Source organism: Abramis brama (assembly GCF_963993115.1).
Source record: "Abramis brama genome assembly, chromosome: 12".
In the NCBI taxonomy this organism is placed as follows: domain Eukaryota; kingdom Metazoa; phylum Chordata; class Actinopteri; order Cypriniformes; family Leuciscidae; genus Abramis; species Abramis brama.
Genome location: NC_139974.1, coordinates 26,571,174 through 26,590,993, shown reverse-complemented (window position 1 = coordinate 26,590,993; position 19,820 = coordinate 26,571,174). Strand labels below are relative to the sequence as shown.

General features: G+C 36.6%; 2 protein-coding genes across 3 annotated transcripts in view; one reads left to right on the top strand and one right to left on the bottom strand.

Annotated features, from left to right (window-relative positions):
• Positions 1 to 5,536, bottom strand: part of ctdp1 (CTD (carboxy-terminal domain, RNA polymerase II, polypeptide A) phosphatase, subunit 1) — a 100,616-nt gene extending 95,080 nt beyond the window's left edge. The window contains exons 1-4 of the mRNA XM_084130062.1: positions 5,065 to 5,536; positions 3,555 to 3,638; positions 3,236 to 3,329; positions 884 to 1,012 (exon numbers count right to left, since the gene is read on the bottom strand). Coding sequence (XP_083986188.1) covers positions 884 to 1,012; positions 3,236 to 3,329; positions 3,555 to 3,638; positions 5,065 to 5,336 — 579 coding nt within the window. The 5' untranslated portion in view covers positions 5,337 to 5,536. The remainder of the gene's footprint in view (positions 1 to 883; positions 1,013 to 3,235; positions 3,330 to 3,554; positions 3,639 to 5,064) is intronic.
• Positions 5,537 to 5,831: 295 nt separating this feature from the next.
• On the top strand, positions 5,832 to 18,950 carry adck5 (aarF domain containing kinase 5). 2 transcript variants are annotated; one of them, XM_084130060.1, is made up of 15 exons: positions 5,832 to 6,636; positions 8,639 to 8,730; positions 8,858 to 9,007; positions 10,167 to 10,242; positions 10,392 to 10,592; positions 11,972 to 12,112; positions 12,355 to 12,468; positions 14,009 to 14,140; positions 15,120 to 15,203; positions 15,288 to 15,369; positions 15,496 to 15,574; positions 15,684 to 15,775; positions 16,545 to 16,797; positions 17,012 to 17,128; positions 18,125 to 18,950. In XM_084130060.1, the coding sequence occupies exons 1-15, from the start codon at positions 6,613 to 6,615 to the stop codon at positions 18,225 to 18,227; spliced, it is 1,740 nt and encodes a 579-aa protein (XP_083986186.1). In that variant the 5' UTR covers positions 5,832 to 6,612; the 3' UTR covers positions 18,228 to 18,950. The 2 variants fall into 2 exon arrangements, with proteins under 2 accessions (XP_083986186.1, XP_083986187.1); XM_084130061.1 differs by lacking the exons at positions 5,832 to 6,636; positions 8,639 to 8,730 and having other exon boundaries at positions 8,945 to 9,007; positions 10,397 to 10,592.
• Positions 18,951 to 19,820: the final 870 nt, after the last annotated feature.

Genomic DNA, 19,820 nt, shown 5'->3' with positions numbered 1-19,820 from the left:
CAGCGCCTGGAAAAAACGAGCGCGTCGCTTCTATTATGAGCACGCTCATAATTTTAGACTTTTTAAGACCCCGCGGGAACCCTGATTTAAGCTCTTCACAGCAACGCTTCTAGTTACAAGCACAATCGCTTGAGTTCACAGAAACATGCAAATTAGATCACTAAAAAGTCTAAAGAAAATCATACGGCTGTCTATATTTTCTTGTATTGCTGTTGTTCGTGTTAAACTCAAACAAAACAAAGGTACAGTGGATAAATCTGTTGAAGCCATCATAACATACAGTAGCACATCAATGACGGGTTAAACTAATGCCTTAAAAATGGCATAAGAGCACAAAATAAATCAATGGATGAACCAAAAGACAATCAATGACACTCGGAATAAATCACTAAAACCAGCTAAAATGGTACATGATCCATGAAAAATAAAATACTGAGTAATATCATTCATGATTTTACAAAGTTTAACAAAGTTTTTAAAAGTTTACAATCAGCAAGATTTATTTCAATTGATCAAAAGGGACAGTAATTATATTTATAATATTATAAAAGATTTATAGTTATTTTTGCTGAATTCTAAAAAAAAATAAAAATATTTATGGTTGAATGAAAAATTAAAAGCATGGTTTCCACAAAAACATGAAGCAGCACATAATAAGAAATGTTTCTTGAGCACCAAATCAGCATATTAGAATGATTTCTGAAGGATCATGACACTGAAGACTGGAGTAATGATGCTGAAAATTCAGCTTTGCCATCACAGGAATAAATTACATTTGAAAACATATTCAAATAGAAAATAGATATTTTAAATTGCAATATTTCACAACTTTTTTTTCCTCCAAACATTTGAATGCTAGTTTAATGTGATCTTTTACTGTTACCTTGTTGGACATACGCTGGCAGTGCTGTTCAGTGGTGTGGATCAGCGTTTGGTCCAGATCCACCATCAGCACTAACTTCCTGTTCCTGTGAAGTCTTTGCTGGTCCTCTCGGCCAAGCTGCTCTGCTTGCTGCTCACAGAGAAACAAGGACAAAAAGACACAGAGTATGTACACCGGACACTGATGGTGCGAAGTAAAGGTTCCGTTCACAAACCGTTTTATGCCCCATTGAAATGGATTTGACCTCACAAGCCATTATTACAACACCCAGCTTTCTGTATTTAGACGCACACGTCACTGCCTAAAATACAGCAACACTCAAACATGAACTTGAGAAAAAAGTTTGTTGGATCATAATGCTTTCACTTTTCATCCTTAAAAGTAGAGCTGCACATTTCTGGATAAATTGAGAATTTGTTTTGCTTAAAATAGAGATCACTATTCTCCCACGATTCTGAATAGACAACAAAACAAAATAGCATGTAATTTAACACAGGTTCTGACTAAATGTTTATTGCTGAAATCTATGAAAAAATATTTTATTAATTTAAATTACTTTTAAAAAATCGGTTTCAATGAATTTTGACTCAATAATTCACTCGTAAAGACCTGTTTAATTAGCATTTTTGAACAAATCTCTTAATAATTCAATGACAAATAAAATTAAGTCCCTTGTCGCCACCTACTGGTGTAATGATGTAATTGATCATTTTTTTATTTGATGCATCAAGTTACTTTCAAAAGGTGATTTACTCGATTTTGACCGCTACCGTAGACATCAGTGTTTTGTTGTCTATAAAGTTGTCTATAAACTTTTATCCTAGTGTTTCTGTAATAATTTGAATTACTGTAATACAGAAATAATTCTGTGTGGACACTCAGTGGGAGTCTCAACGGATTTGAATGTTCGCAGTGATCATACTAGGTTTAACAGACACAGACGAACCGTTTAGGAATATGATCGTGTGGGTGTTTGAATCGAGATCGCAATCTTTTAACGATTAATCGTGCAGCTCTACTTAAAAGCTGAAGTGTGCCATTTTTAAAAAGCTCAAAATACTGCCCTGTTTGTTCGAGTTTCCTGACCAGCCCAACACAGCAACATTGGCTCAACCAATGGTGTGAGTTTGGGACGGGACTATCTTTTTGACTGACCAATGGTAGATGAGGGGTGTTTTAACTCTAATTAATAGAGAGGAACTGTCAGGTTCTGGAAAGAATCGACTGAAATATCCATTCATTTCTCCATTGGAAAATTTATTCTTAATGATAACTTTTAGATATTTTCAATAAACATTTAAAGACAGCCCTATTGTGAGATGAGAGGTTGTTAATCAATGGTACATGCTTTTGTTAAAGCCATCAGCCTGCATCATTTCAACTTATTTTAAAATAATCATGTTTAACAAAAGAATTTCTGGTGAAAAACTACATTACCCATGATGCTGTACAGAAAATTCCACCAAACAGAATCACGGCAATCAAATTGCACCAAAAGTGCTCTGCAGGGACAGCCCATTCGCATTAATGATTCAATCGAGTCGACCTCCCTACGTTCTCAAAGTAATTAAATATTGGTATAAATATGCAAATTTTGCAATAAACGTAAAGTATATTGGCCCTCATTTACAAAACGATTGGGAGGATAATGGGCGTACGGTCGTTTCCACACAAAACGTAGCATTTATCAATATGGACGTGAGCAGTCGCTATGATCAAATCTCACATAAGGTCTCAGCTTGTGTAGCACTACACAAGTTTTTGAGTTAGCGTGACCTTGTGTGCAGCATAGAAATCTGGTGGAGAATTTAGATAATTTCGATAATTTTTCTGACTGACAACCGAAGCTCATCAGTCGATCATTAACCGTTAAGATTAGAATGTCAAATTAAAATCAAATTAAATTAGAATAGATGGGTGTCTGTGACCCATTAAAAATAACACAATTATTTTTGGAAGATATTTTGAAGAATGTCGGTAACCAGTCCATTAACTGTTTGGTTACCGACATTCTTCAAAATATCTTCTTTTGTATTCAAAAGAAGAAAGAAATTCATACCGGTTTGAAACAACTTGAGGTTGAGCAAACGATTGACAGAATTTTCCATTTAAATTAAAGTTTTTAAGTACACAGTGTTGTACCTTTGTCTTTTTCTGATTTTCATATACGTTTTTACTTCAAATAAAAGTTTGTAATGTAATTCACCTCACAGCTGCTTGATTTGGTTCATAACGAAGACTTTCTAAAAATCCCTATGAAAAAAATTAATGGAAAAAATACTTCTAAAATCTACCATCTATCTGCACTCTAATACACACCTTTCAGAATCTCCTTTCAGCAAACTCACTCACCTCTGAGCTGACCATCAGCTCGGGAACACTGTGCACCATGGAGACGGTCGCTGTAGAGATGGGCACCTGCTGCTTTCCGTTCTTGCTCTGTAGTCTGGAAGGCAGAAAAAAAAAGGAAGTGCATCTTCAGGACCATCTAGTTACTTAAGCACACTACCAGAAATATCTCTAAGAGCTGAGACTAGATAAAAACAGGAAAAGACAATAATAGCTTCTTCTGAAGGTCACCTGACAGACGTCATTTCACTTTTTTAAGGTAAGAGGAGAGAAACAATTCTGTACTGGAGATTAACAGTGCAACAACAAGATGTAGACTCACTGAGTTAAGTCCTGGCCACATTCTGCACACAAGCCCTTCATTACAATGGGATGACTGCATTCTTCCACTTTTGCTATCACACCCCTGCCAAAAAGACAAAAATGTGAAGAAATAAACAATACAGGTACAATAAATGCACTTTATAGATTATGCTTGTTAACAAGTAAAATAAATAAAGCTAATTTTCAGTAAAAAAACAAACAAACATTTGACCAATGTCTAATGATCGCAGCACCCTCTACTGTTAAAGACGGCAAAAAAGCAATCAAAAACGACATTAATTGTCATTAAATAAGCTGGATCGAAGGACTGGCTACATTCAAAAAGAAATTAATACTCAATAATAGGCATAATTTACATCACACCCATGAACCATCACCTAACTGCTAGTCGGTCATAGGCAGTAAGCTATTGGAGAAGGCAATCTTTAAACTGTGATGTTGAATTTTTGGTTAATAACATTGTGGTTTTGGCCAATTATTTTATACATAAATGCAGTTTATTTTTTACTTTCACTTTTCCAGAAGGACCTGGTGATCATCTTCAAAATCCTTACAACTTACGCATAACAAAAAATACCGTAAGCTGTGTAATCATTTAGCAGTGTTGGCCTAATTTTGATGATTAACCCCCTTGTGTAAGATTTTTCTGTTCTTTATCTTTATTTATTTATGCATTTATTTAAAAAGTCGTTATGTTTTGCTGTTATCAGGATTTGTTGTAATAGTATTAAGTTTTGTGTTTATTGAGGCATGTTTTGTATTTCACTCAGCAATACTTTTAGTATTAATACTAAAATAGTAATAAAAAAAAACATTCTCAAGACACCATTTGAATCTAATAGACATGATGAACTAATATTCACAAAACTCATTTTAATATAAGGGGTCTTTACTCCCACAACTTAAACATTTCTGCAACAAACCTGCTGCTGGACACGTAAACAGTACGGTATCTTGTGGAAAGTTGATTTTACGTTTCTCTTCCACTACTAGACTTGGCTGAATTATTCCGCCTGCATGCATGCGTTCAACGACACACCCTCTTCCAAAGCCCCGCCCTGTAGAGTCATGTCAGCCAATCCGACGGCCGCAAAGAACGACGAACAAGATGATTGACTGGCAGAGAACGTTTCTGATTGGCTAAAAAGGGCGGGCCGCTCCCCCAACTCTTGTTTTGCTGTTTTCAGAGCATAGGGCTATCAGAGCTTATCTATCTCTCAAGAACACTGTACAGTGGTATATGTCAGATAATACGAACAAGTTATTGATGATATTAAAACAGTCAATTCCAACACCTTTACATGTCATTAAACGTGTTTATACTAGACGCGTGGAAGTTTAGCTGCTGCTGTCACGAGCCCAGCGTGAGCGCCAGTGCGCGTGCCACTTAGCTTAGCGCGAGCACGCTCAGCTAATGAGCAAAGGCAGCCAATATAAACGTAAAACGATATGTCAACTGTTAAATCGTGGTGTGTGATGGCCAATAGAGCCATGAGAGCGCGACTTACCCGGGCGCGATGACCTGCCCGAGTTGACAGCACAGTTCCCGCACAACTCCAGCGCGGTCCGACTTCAGCTTCCTCTCGGGCGCTCTCGACTCGCTTTCGGCGGGTATAGGCGCACAAACCGCGATGACAGAGTCAACGTTCACCAGAGCTCCGGGTTTCACCTTCCACTCGAGCAGCCGCAGGGGACGCGCTCCAGCGGGGTAGCGGATCTCCGTCACCTGCACCGTGGGGCCCTCTGGTGCCGCACCGCCGGAGTCTACAGACTCCTCCATCACAGCTTCACACTTCAGCCACACACACGCGGCGGACCGCAGCGAGCGCGTAATGACAATTAATAAAAGGAGTAAAAAATCTCTAAAATAATCCAGAGACGTGCAGGACGATAAAGCGATGAAAACGAGCTGTAATGCAGGACAGGCTGAAGCGCAGGTTCACTCTTCCCGCCCGTAAACAGGAAACACAAGGCTGCCGCACGAGCGAGATTTCTTCCACTTCCGGGAGACTTTATCACTCTTCATCTAAAACTAAATTCATATAAGAGTATAATCTCTATGATTTAATAAATATACTAATAACAGTTATGTACGTATAATAGAATTGTATATAAATATAAACAATATCAATTTATTAAATAATGCATTAAATAGGTACAGTCATATCAAACTGGTGGTTCAAAGTAAATCTGACTTGAGCATTTGTACCAAACTGTATTTATGTATCCCCTCCCCCTTCTGAGACAGGCAAACCCCTGCTTTGTGATGTAATCTGATGAAATATCATGATCATACCATCTGTCAAGGGATTAAGCAGCGCGTCATCGCAACGTCTAAACATTTTGGTTTGGGGTATATTTTCACTTTGGTTTTACTTTGGTTGAATTTCAAAGCTGGATAACATCATCACTAAATCATTTATTCAAAATATGATCGAAGAGGAATGCATCTGTTATGTATGCATTTGGCAGACCTTTCTATCCAAAGCGGTGCTTTTAAGGTGTACTTTTAATCAATACAAGTGTTGCCATTTTGCACGGTTCTAAATCTAAATATTATCAATATTCTGAAACACTGGAGAGAATTACTCCAAAGTAAAGAAAATGCAGTAGAGTCATCTTTGCAGATTAATTTAACTTACTCTTTTTATTTAAACTTAGTTTAAATTTAGTTTAAGTTTACTTATATATGATGTACGTATGTAGGTTTATTTTTGTAATTCTGTGTACTGTCCCTTTAATTAAAGGCTTAACAGTTACACTGCACTTCACGTAAACATTTTTTTATTTAGAATTTTTTTCTGTATGTTAATATTTTTTATTATTTAGTTGTTTATTGAATTTGAATGCTTAAGTTTTTTCAAAAACACCATTTTTTATGAGGTGGAGCGCGATGTCGCGTCAGACCACTATCACGTGACTGATGATGTCACAGCAGGCTCTTTCCCAACTGTCCAATCAAACTACACGCGTGCGTGATCTTGAAGCGCGAGGAAGTGTCCGCGAGAGCGGACAGTCACTCATGCGATCATTATCAGCCCGACCGGACCGGACACATGGCGGCAGAGACATTTAGATCGGTAAGCGCAACATCGTCGTTAGCCGCTCACTTCTGCTGTTGTTCAGTCGATCAGTGAGTTGCCTGATCAGTATGATACAGTCAGATTCTCTATGAAACAAAAGGTCACTGTATTTCGATTTTACACTTCAGGATTTAATACAGATGCATTTAAATGGAAGATATATTCCATGTCATTATCCAGTCTGGAAGTGCATGTCTGATCCTGAATCAGCAGTCAAAGCCAGAGGAAATGTCAAAGCATGCATTGTTCTTTATCACTGTAAGCCTTAAATCCCAAACTAAAGACTAATTGTTATGTCCAAGTATAAGAATAGAAGTATAAAGAATGCCTGTCCTGCAGTGGTGGCAGCTGACAGCACCAAAACATTACCATGGTAGCCATAGTTTAAATAGCATAGTTACTACTGTTACCGTTTACTATTGTAACAAGTTCAGAAACTTCATTATGATGAATTTAATTTTTGATGACAATGGTGACTAATAATACCATAGACTTAAAGGGACTTTGCTAATACCAAGTTTTACAATGGTAACACTGTCTGTAGTGCAGTGCTTCTCAACCAGGGGACTGGGGCCCACTAGGGGGCCTCAAGATGACTTACAATGATATAAAGTCGGCATGTAACCGAAGTTGCGATAGTATTTTCTTCTCTATTGTGACAAATATCAGAGTGAAACGGCTTCTCGAACAAGAAAAAATGTAGGGTGCGACATTAGTTTATCAAGTTTACTATGGTTTGCTATTGCTGTGATGTCATGTGAGTGTCAGGTTGTTCTGCAAACACGCAGCAAGAGAGAGGGGAAAGTCATTTAAATGAATACATTCTCCATGGCCATTTTTTCTTAAATAACATATCTTTTTCTAGCTATGTCAAGCTCTAAAATATTTTATTGGGTAGAAAATGTCATTAAAAGTAGTTTTAAAAATCCTTATTATACTATAAAAAAACTATACAAATCATGGGATTTTGTAGTGGACAATGAGTAAAAAAGGTTGAGAACTACTGCTACACTTAACAAAAAAGTACCATGGTACTACTGTGTTTCATTTAATTGTGTCTTTTACATGTGCCATAACAATCCCACATATTTTTGATATGCAACACAGTTGTACCATGGTGTTTTTTAAGTACTTTGTTGTGGCATGTCATTACCAGGGTACATGAATAGTGTAATTTGCCCATCAATCCTGAAAATGTGCTTTCATTCATGTACTTAGTTACCATCTGATACCATGGCACTGTCATGGTACTTTTGTCAAGGTTACAATAGTATTTAGGCTGGATCTGTTGTTACCTAGAACATTTTTGGAAAGGGATTGATTTAAAGTCTCTTTCTTGGACAGAAGCTCTCTGTTTGGAACATTGGCTCGCAGAGATTTTGCCGACTTGTGCAGTTGTGTGTAAGAGAACGGGGGGGCTATTGATGGGCTGTTGATGGGCTGTTGTTTATCATACTCTATAGAGACCTTTAAGCTGGAGCACATCCCTGACCTGTCCACAAATCAACCCGTCTGAGTAAAAACATTTTGTTCCCTGCTTCTATAAACATTCCCCCTGCTTTCACATTTCCCGCACGGCCTTGATGGGGAAACTCTTGTGTTACAGTGTACAAACTGAACCGAATCAGCATTGAACTGAATTTAGCTGAATAACGACGCTATTGTCTTCTGTAGACAGCTGAATTTGAACTGGCCCCATATTTGATGATAAAGTTTGCATCATTGATCATTATTTTCCTGTTTATTACTGTGAAGCTGCTATGAAAACACACCACACAGATCATCTCCGAGATATTTTGACATGCTAGCAGGTGTCAAATGTGAATTTTCTTCCCACAATTCGCTTGAACCTTCAAAATCTAATAATCTGTGTCCATAGAGACTAAATGCAAATTTTACCTAAATTATTATGTTTGTTGTTCTCTCAACATGTAACGCATTACCTGAGTGAACATGCAGTTTGACTGGTGTTTAATTTTTTTATTGTCTTTGTCTTCAGTTAAGGCTGTGTCGGCGTCATATGTCTCTGTTACGGAGGTGTCCTCGGCTCATAGGTCCACAAGAACATCAGAAGTTCTTCTCCTCACACAGGTTGGTTTCGTTTGCTTTATGGGGTCTGACTTCATTTTAAGGGTGAAAACACTCTGGATGTTATAGTAGGTACTGTATATGAACAAGATTTTTGCCAGTGATGCTGGATTGTGTTCTGTTCCTCTAGAGTTGTAAAGAGTCACAGGCTCTTTAGGAAGCTGTTGTTTGGCGTCTCGGCGGGGGTGCCGCTCGTGGTCGGGGTGCGATATGTGGTCTCAGAGCCCAGAGAGAGGAGGAAGATGAAGATACTAGCAGAGGGAGTCGGCCGCTTCTGCAGGTCAAGCTCTTTCTTGTGTAAAATAACATTATTTAATATCAGAAATCTGCTTTGCTAATATTAAATTCTGTTATATACACACTACCATTCAAAAGGTCAGTATTTGTTTTTAAAGAAATTAAGACTTATTCAGCAAGAGTGCAATAAATTGATCAAAATAAAGACATTTATAATGTTACAAAAGATTTCAGTTTCAAATAAATGATATACTTTTTAACTTTGTTTATCAAATAATTTACTTTTCCACAAAAATATGAAGCAGCACAACTGTTTTCAACCTTGATATTAATAAGAAATGTTTATTGAGCAGCAAATGCTGAAAATTCAGTAATAATAATGTAATAATGCTGAAAATTCAGCTTTGACGTCACAGGAATACATTTAAAGGGATACTCCACTTTTTTTGGAAATAGGCTCATTTTACAACTCCCCCAGAGTTAAACAGTTGAGTTTTACTGTTTTCGAATCCATTCAGCCGATCTCCAGGCCTGGCGGTACCACTTTGGCGGTCAATACTATGCTGGACTCATGGTACGGCAGCAAAGTTTCTTGATTATTACGCAGGAATGGGAGTATAGTTCCTAGCCATATCAGCCTAGAAAATCGCAACTTTTCATTTTCCGTCGGTCTTAGTACACGATGTAACTACAGAAGAGTCAAGTTTTAAATAGGAAAAATATCGAAATTCTTTGGTCATTTTTTTGAGAGAGATGCTAATGGTCTTGTCCGATTCAATGATCTATGCTAAGCTATGCTAAAAGTGGTACCGCCAGACCCAGAGATCGGCTGAATGGATTCGAAAACGGTAAGACTCAACTGTTTAACTCTGGGGGAATTGTAAAATGAGCCTATTTCCAAAAAAAGTGGAGTATCCCTTTAAAGTTGTACAATATATTTGTTTTGCAAACGGTTATTTTAAATTGTAATAATATTTCACAGTATTGCTGTTTTTGCTTTATTTCTGATCTGATAAAAGCAGTCTTTGTGAGTATGAGACTTTTTTCAAAAACATCTTACCAACCTTAAACTTTTGAAAGTTAGTGTATGGCATTATATTACCCATCAGGCTCTCTGATCTCTAGATGTCAGATTTTGCTTTTGGTTTTGACATGCCTGTATCGTGGCTGAAATTGAGATGTCTGATTCTGCGTCACGTCAGGTCTCTCTATGTCGGGCTGATGATATCAGCAGATTACTGGTGGACATCCAACATTGTTCTGCGTGGCTTGGATGAGGTAGGTTTATACCCCCGTAAAAAAAACATTTATTTTATGACGTTTTCTGCACAAATATATCCAGTGCGAAACATTGTTATAAAAACAAGTAAACAGTAAAAATGCCAAACACTGTGAGCTCTAAACTCTGTTTCCGTCCCTGTCGCCAGAGCAGTCCAGAGTACGAGGAGCTCATGTCAGCGTGTCATCAGAGAGCAGCCAGTAATATGGTAGATGGGGCCATCCAGAACGGAGGCCTGTATATTAAGCTGGGACAGGGACTGTGTGCATTCAACCATCTTCTACCTCCAGAGTACATCCGCACCCTGCATGTGCTGGAGGATAAAGCGCTCAACAGAAGATACAAAGAGGTGAGCAGCTTCAGGTTAAAGGCACACTATGCAAGATTTGTACCTTAATATAACAGCTTCGAAGTCATTTCGATCACGACTTGCTTTACGGCACGACGTCACGTACATCAACAACATATGAAGCAGCCTCTATGGAAGACACTAGCACGTATTTCAGATGTGAATCATGGCAGAGTCGATGAAGAAAACGAAGAAAGGGCGGTCGGAAGAGTGCAGAGACGGCTCTGCGTGAGTGGTATTTACGACAGTAACGTTAAATACAAGTACTCCACAGTGACTCTAGAGGTCGCTGTTTGAGAAAAACGGAAACTGCATAGTGTGCCTTTAAGAAGCAGAAAACATTAAAGGTTTAGTTCACCCCAAAATGAAAATTTCCTAATAATTTACTCACCCCAATGCCATCCAAGATATCCATGTCTTTCTTTCCTCAGTGGGAGAGAAATTATGTTTTTTGAAGAAAACATTTCTGGATTTTTTTTTCTAACAGTGGACTTCATTGGTTACTATCGTTTTTAAGTCCAAATCAATGCAGTTTCAAGAGTCTTTGAAGTGTTTAAACGGGCTGTACGCGATCACAGCTGAAGAAGAGGTTGTTATCTAGCGAAACGATAGGTCATTTAAAAAAACAAAACATATAATTTATAGACTTTTTACCTTCAATAGTTTGGATTGAGCTGATCAACAAACGGACAGGGAACTACGTCATCATGTTGAAAGGTCATATTTGAACTACTATTCATATTCATCAGAATGTTATTCATATACTATTCATATTCACTGAATACTATTACTATATATATAATAGCAAACAATACTATTTGAACTATCCTCCTACATATGGTCGCATTGTAAACAGTGGGGCGGTACTTCTGCCGGCGCCAGCGTGGCCTTTCAACGTGATGACGTAGTTCCCTGTCCGTTTGTTGATCAGCTCAATCCGAACTATTGAAGGTAAAAAGTCTATAAATTATACATTTTTTTGAAAATGACCTATCGTTTCGCTAGATAACAACCTCTTCTTCAGCTGTGATCGCGTACAGCCCGTTTAAACATTCAAAGACTTTTGAAACTGCATTGATTTGGACTTTAATACGATGGTCACCAATGAAGTCCGTTGTTAGAAGAAAAATCCAGAAATGTTTTCCTCAAAAAACATAATTTCTCTCCCACTGAGGAAAGAAAGACATGGATATTTTGGATGGCATTGGGGTGAGTAAATTATTAGGAAATTTTCATTTTGGGGTGAACTAATCCTTTAAGATTCAACTGGAATCTCTATCTATCTATCTATCTATCTATCTATCTATCTATCTATCTATCTATCTATATATATATTTATCACTTTTATATCAAATCCATCTCGATCCATGTTGTTCTAGGTAGACGCTTTATTCCAGGAGGACTTCAGCATGACTCCAGATAAAATGTTCAGGACGTTTGACTATGAGCCTGTGGCTGCTGCGAGTCTGGCACAAGTACACAAGGCCGAACTGCATGATGGGACACCTGTGGCTGTAAAGGTGTGTTAGGGCTGCACATGATGAATGTTGATAAAATACAGTTTATGTGCATTTTACTTGATTCATCAGTTTGATAGATATTATTTTAATTGGTTTAACGTGATTTGATAGTCCAGTGCAGTATTGTACTTTTTTTTCAGTATTTGCATGAACAGGTGATATACAAACAGTATGAAGAGATGATCCAGTGGTTATTGATGCATTTATGTTGTTACGAGGATCTGTTGATGTGTGTTGTTCAGGTGCAGTATATCGATCTCAGGGATCGCTTTGATGGTGATATCAGGACTCTGGAGATTTTGCTGGACATAGTGAAGTCTATGCACCCCAGCTTTGGCTTCCGCTGGGTCTTGCAGGTCAGTGCGTGAAATATAATGCGTTTAAAACTGCATGAAATCAAAACTTACTCTCAAAACTATAGACTGAAAGGAATGTTAAATCATCCCACCGCTGGCCAGATGATACGCAAACTACGTTTCATGACTGGATAAAGCAAACCAGCGTCTCGCTAGTAAATTTTTGATGGATGCGGATTGTAATCAAGTTAAATACAACTGCGGTGATGTACAGGAGTCGTACAGCACACATGAGTCCGTTATCAATGCGCAAACAAACCGTGTATGAATAAAAGTAAAAAAGAAAGAATAGTTAGAAAGAAAGAAAGAAATGTTAGGAAAAAATAAAGAAAGAAATGTTAGGAAAAAAGAAAGAATAGTTAGAAAGAAAGATAGAATAGTTAGAAAGAAAGATAGAATATTTAGATAGAAAGAAAGAAAGAAAGAAAGAAAGAAAGAAGGAAAGAAAGAAAGATGGATTAGTTAGAAAGCAAGAAAGATGGATTAGTTAGAAAGAAAGAAAGATAGAAATGTTAGGAAAAAAGAAAGAAAGAAATGTTAGGAAAAAAGAAAGAATAGTTAGAAAGAAAGAATAGTTAGAAAGAAAGATAGAATAGTTAGAAAGAAAGAAAGAAAGAAAGAAAGAGAAAGAAAGATGGATTAGTTAGAAAGCAAGAAAGATGGATTAGTTAGAGAGAAAGAAAGATAGATTAGTTAGAAAGAAAGAAAGAAAGATGGATTAGTTAGAAAGAAAGAAAGATAGATTAGTTAGAAAGAAAGAAAGATAGATTAGTTAGAAGGAAAGAAAGAAAGATCAGTTAGAAAGAAAGAAAGATTAGTTTGAAAGAAAGAAAGAGAAAGAAAGAAAGAAAGAAAGAAAGAAAGGAAGGAAGATTAGTTTGAAAAAAGAAAGAAAAGTGAAAAAGAAAGAATGGTTAGAAAGGAAGAAAAGTAAAAAGAAAGAAAGAAAGATGGATTAGTTAGATAGAAAGAAAGAAAGATAGATTAGTTAGAAAGAAAGAAAGAAAGAAAGAAAGAAAGATTAGTTTGAAAAAAGAAAGAAAGAAAAGTGAAAAAGAAAGAATGGTTAGAAAGGAAGAAAAGTAGAAAGAAAGAAAGAAAGAAAGAAAGAAAGAAAGATGGATTAGTTAGATAGAAAGAAAGATAGATTAGTTAGAAAGAAAGAAAGATTAGTTAGATAGAAAGAAAGAAAGAAAGAAAGAAAGATTAGTTTGAAAAAAGAAAAGTTAAAAAGAAAGAAAGAAATGTAAAAAAGAAAGAATAGTTAGAAAGGAAGAAAAGAAAGACATGGCAAACCGGGAAACAAACCGTGTATGTGCGCTCTCGACGCACTGATCACACGTATTTATGCATCGACACATTTCAGTACATTAACGTTGTTTCCACACACATTCAGGATAATGTTTTATTTGTCATGTGTATGTTTCTGTGTTTAGTAATTCTGAATGGATCCGTGTATTGTAGTAGATAATGCAGTCAGGTCAAGGCGGATGGAAACAATCTCTCATTGCTTCTTTATTTTTCTCCATGATGCTGGTAGGACTTGAAAGGAACGCTGGCACAAGAGCTGGATTTTGAGAATGAAGGCAGGAATTCTGAACGTTGTGCAGAGGAACTCAAGCATTTTAAGTTTATAGTCGTGCCCAAAGTATTCTGGGATCTGACCAGCAAGGTGAGACTTCATATGACGGTGAAGTCTTTCTTTGGTCTCCAGCTTTCACACATGCTCTACCAGTCAAAAGTTTTGGATCGATATGATTTTTAACGTTTATAAAAGAAGTCTCTTCTGCTCACCAAGCCTGCATTTATTTGATTAAAATACACAAAAAACAGTAATATTGCGACATGTTATTACAATTTAAAACTTTGAATTTTCAGCATCATTACTCCAATCTTCAGTGTCACATGATCCTTCAGAAATCTTTCTAATATGATGATTTGATGCTCTCAAGAAACATTTCTCATTATTATCAATGTTGAAAACAGTTATTTACATTTTTATTTCAGGATTCTTTGATGAATAGAATGTCAAAAAGAACAACATTTATCTGAAATAGAAAGCTTTATTAACACTACCATTCAAAAGTTTAGGGTCAGTAAGAATATTTATTTTATTTTTGAGGGGGAAAAATAAAAGAAATCAATACTTTTATACATCAAGGATGAATTAAATTGATCAAAAGTTACAGTAAAGACATTTATAATGTTACAAAAGATTCTATTTCAAATAAATGCTGTTCTTTTGAACTTTCTATTAATCAACGAATACTGAAAAAAATTGTACACAACTGTTTTCAACATTGATAATAATAATTAATGGGTTTTTTTTAGCATCAAATCCACATATTAGAATGATCATGTGACACTGAATACTGGAGTAATGATGCTGAAAATTCAGCTTTGAATTTCAATTTTAAATTTTAAATTCAACATTTTAAAATATATAAAATAGAAAATAGTCATTTTAAATTGTCATAATATTTAACAATATTACTGTCGTTGCTAACTAATTTTTATTTATTTTTTTAATCAAATAAATGCAGCCTTGGTGAGCAGAAGAGACTTCTTTTAAAAACATTAAAAATCTTACCGATCCAAAACTTTTGACTGGTAGTGTAAATGGATACTAACTATGACTTGTGCCCATGTAGAGAGTCCTCACAGCAGAGTTCTGTGATGGATGCAAAATCAACGACGTGGAGGAGATTCAGCGTCAGGGACTGAGTCTGAAAGACGTGAGTTCAATGCCATCTGTTATAAATGCACGGGCTCACATCACATCCATTAAATGTCCATGATTTCCTCTGGCTGAGTTTCAGGCAGCTGATAAACTCGTCCGTACATTCGCAGAGCAGATCTTTTACACCGGCTTTATTCACGCTGATCCTCATCCTGGAAATGGTGATTACTGTCATTATATGGCTCTATTTCTTATTGGGAATGAATGAATACATATAATGATGCTAAAAATTATGACCCAGACGTTCCTTCATGAGTGTCGCCCATGTGAAATATTGCTCATTTTAGTACTGGTAAGAAGAGGTCCAGATAAAAAAGCTGAGTTAGTCCTGTTGGATCATGGGCTGTATGAAAACCTCAGTAAAAGGTGAGAACATGAGAAACAAACACTTCAGTCACTGGAATCAACGTGAAACAGAAGGTGACTCACACTCTCTCTCTCTCACTCTCTCTCTCTCTCTCTCTCTCTCTCTCAGTGACAGAGCGGCTCTGTGTCAGCTGTGGCGATCCATAATCCTGCGGGATGAAGCCGGCATGAAGAAATATGCAAATCAGCTCGGGGTCAAAGGTAAAGCAGTTTTTCCTTACATATTTTATCATGACAAAAGGCAGTTGTTATGTAGTTATTAATATGTATACTATTTAAATTCTGATAACTGAAACTACTTGAAAATGTTTGTTATATCACAGGAATAAATTACATTTTAAAATATATTACAATAGAACACTAAATTGTAATTGTATAATTGTAATAATATTTCACATTACGGTTTGTAAAAAGTAGGGGTGTAACGATACCCTCATGTCACGATTCGATACATATCACGATACTGAACTATTATTTTGATACTCCAAGACATATAGTAGAAGGTTAACAAAAAATGTACTGTTGATTAAAATGCTAAATTTAGTGTTACATTGGGGGTGGAAATGAAGAAGCTTGGACTTGGTGCTGGTGCACAGGACAATAGTGACACCAGAATACAAATATTCATGATTCTGAAGCTGAAAATACAGAAGTATTTTAGACAAATATGCTTGTACTCTGTCACTGACTAGATATATTAAAAATAATGCAGGCCACTTACTGGTAACATAAGACATTTGGCATTATAAGGACCCACAAACATTCCCCCATTGCATTATTATACATTATATTCAACATTATATAGTAGTTTAATGTAGTACTGACACCAAAACTCTGTAAACTCACACGGTAATTTTAATTTTGGGTGAACTATCCACGATACATATTTGTATTGCGATATATTGTTACACCCCTATTAAAAAGTATTTTGATATTATCATATTCAATGCGTCTCACTGGACCTTCCCAGAATACTTCCTGTTCAGTGAGATGCTTCTGCAGCGGCCAATCAACATGTGGAAAATGGGCCTGGGTAACATCCTGACTCGAGAGGAGACGTCGTACATGCGCGACATGGCCATGAACCGCTTCGATCAAATCATGCAGGTGTTGAAGTCTATGCCGCGGCCCATGCTGCTGGTGTTCAGGAACATTAACACGGTCCGCTGCATCAACATCACTCTGGGAGCTCCAGTCGACCGCTACTTCATCATGGCCAAGTGGTAGGGGACTGGGAAAGGACTAGCACCTGCTGGGCTCTAGTATTGACCCAAAAATCTTTGTATTTATATTCTTTTCATTGTCCTATTCCTTCTTGAATACTGTAGAATAACTGCTGCCCCTTGTAAGTTTTCGTATTTATGGTTCTGTTTAGAATTTTGATCTTGTTCACCCTTCTGCTATCCATCTTTTTAATATAAAATAACTTTGTTTCAGTGCTGTGAGAGGATGGGGCAGAACTCTGGCCGATGACACCAGGATTCTTCCCAGACTGTCGGTCTTCCGCTGGTTCTGGTCCTTTTGGGAGGGCGTCAAGTTTGAATTCGCTTTAAGGTGATGACACTAGAAACTATGAAATCTGATTTATTTTTTTCCCAAAATTTGTTTTATTTAGTTATTTCTAAAAAAGTTAAATTTCTGGATTCCATTTTAATAGTTAAATTCAATTTTCAGTAATCAAAAAGCATGTCTAATTAATTGAAAGCATAAACATATACGATTGAACTATTTATTAAAAGTTTAACAAAAATTACATTTATAGGGGAAATAATTTTTTTTTTTTTCAAACATTTTTTTTTTCATACATTTTTTTATGGATTCTGTTTTAATAGTTTAATTCAATTTGAATAATTAAAAAGCATGTCTAATTAATTGGATTCATAAAACTTTAATAATTTAGTGATTTATTAAAATTATATTTATTTTAATAATGTTTAAATGATGTTTGAATTTTTCTTGATTTATAATTTAATACAAATGTATTGTAAAAACAAACCAAAAAAAAGATATAATCAAATGAAGGCATGAAAAATGTAACTGTTCTTTACATTTTTTGGCAAACAAAGTGATGAACAACAGTTTTAAAAATTAAAACTTTAAAATTGATATTCCTTAAAGTTGTAATAGTTTTATTATTATTATTGTTACTTTAAATCTACTCTACATTCTACTGTCGTAGTTTCTTCAAATTAAACCAAACTTTTATTTTGGTGAGTTGTAATGAAGACCTTCACATTAAATGGTGAAATGACTTTCAGAGCAGCTCTGGAGATGAAGCTTGTGTGTTCATGAGACGGCAGACGCTGAAACACAAGCATCATGCATAATTGAGTTTGTGTGTACTGACTGTACCACTCTTCAGAGACATAGAGAATAAGCAGACTTCATATTTAAATGTTTTTTTTGTGCTTCAGTATTCACAGACACTAGTCCATATCATGATTTGATGAAACTAATATTAAACTGGAATCAAGCTTGCAGTTTTAGCCCATATGGCAACCATATTGTTTGTGTGTAATAAGCATCAGACGTCATTCTGTGTTCCTCCAGGTCAGAGATGGCGCTCATGAGTGTCACTCACTCTCTGCTTAAGCTGCTGTCTAACTGCAATATCATCACGCTGGACCAGGACGTGTATCAGTTTCTGAAATGAAGCGTCTCCTCTGAGCCTGGTTTCACTCATGTTGGATATGGCTTTGCTCTCAGTGCTGTTTGTTCTTTTAATGAGTTTCACTTGAGCTTGGGCTCTCAAGAACCCCTCTCTCTCTTGTGGTTTGCTTTGAAATAAGCGCTGGTGAGCTGCATTTCACAGAAAGCCAAGCACTTTTTTAATTTTGCTTTTACCAATTACGATGTTCCAGCATTTAAAAGACCTCTTTCATTCAAGAAGCTGTGAGACCTACATTAATTTCTTCTGTAAGCCTCAGAAACACTAAAATGGTTCATGATGATCATTTAATGGTGGCAATAATGGACGGAAAAATCACTTTGAACAAAGTAAATGTTTATGCTTAAAACCTTTTACCTCATGAGGTTTAACAATTTATTGCAATGGCAATTATAGAAAACTTTTTACTAATTACAGTTAAAAAATTGTGCCAGGTTGTTTTGTATTTATATGGATTTCACTGATTAAATTGATGGCGAATATGCAGTTGGAGCTGAGAGGTGTTGCGCTGTCAAACAATTGTGTGTAATAATCTACAATGCAATGTATTTTGAATATAAATCATTTATAAGAGGCTATTATTTCAGTTTTGTTTGTGTAATGTTTGGATTTTCCAGAGTCCAAACTGAAGCTCTTGTATCTCCTGGAGTCTCCATTACAATTGAAATTGGATAGTTAACTCAAAAATAAACATTTTGTCATCACTTACTCGCCCTCAAGATGGGGTCAATCAATCAAATCATCTGGATGACAGAATGGTGACGTATGCAGGTCTCCTCCACATTCGATTGCAAAGCTTGCATTCATTTTTTTCGTCCTTGCCCTACTTATTTTTTTTCTTCTTTTTTGATAATCTATTACACTCGGATGTACGTCCCAATACAGAAGAAAAGATTTGTCGCTACTTCTGTTTCGCAGGAAACAAATGGAAAACCATCTCTTTCGATTCCCTTATGAACACTGCCAAACAAATTACATGGTTTATGGATTATATTGTTCTTTTGGCAGTTTATAGTAGGGGTGCGCCAAAATATCGATATGGCGATATCTCGCGATATTTTCTCCCGCGATCGATTCTCGATGCGCTCTTGCCAAGTATCGATCTTAAAAGCCGTTAGGGCGGGCGTACACGGTGCGAGTTCGGACACTCGGGAGGTCGTGAGATATTGCACACGTTGCGAGTCACTTTAATTGATAATCGCTCAAAGCAGCTGGTACACGGCACGACTGTCCTGCATGAATTTTATCCCGAGTCGGCAGCAATCACGTGGGCTTTCGAGCTAAACCGTCATGTTGCGAATGGGAGAGAGAGAAAAGTGTGTGTGTGTGACAGTGTATGCGCACGCTGTATGGTTGCTGCCACTGAGGTAGCGCCATAGACGTGGTTGTGTATGATTTGGCAATAGGGGACAGCTGGTGAAAAAACATGTTTAAAAATTATCGGGAGGTCGGGAGGTGCTCGTAACGTGCTCGGCTCGGCTTGTAATTCCTCTCACACGCTGCGAGCATCGATTCCACTTGATTTCTCCCGAGTGAAAAAAATCATCTGCAGCAAAACAAAAATAGTGTCTGTGACTG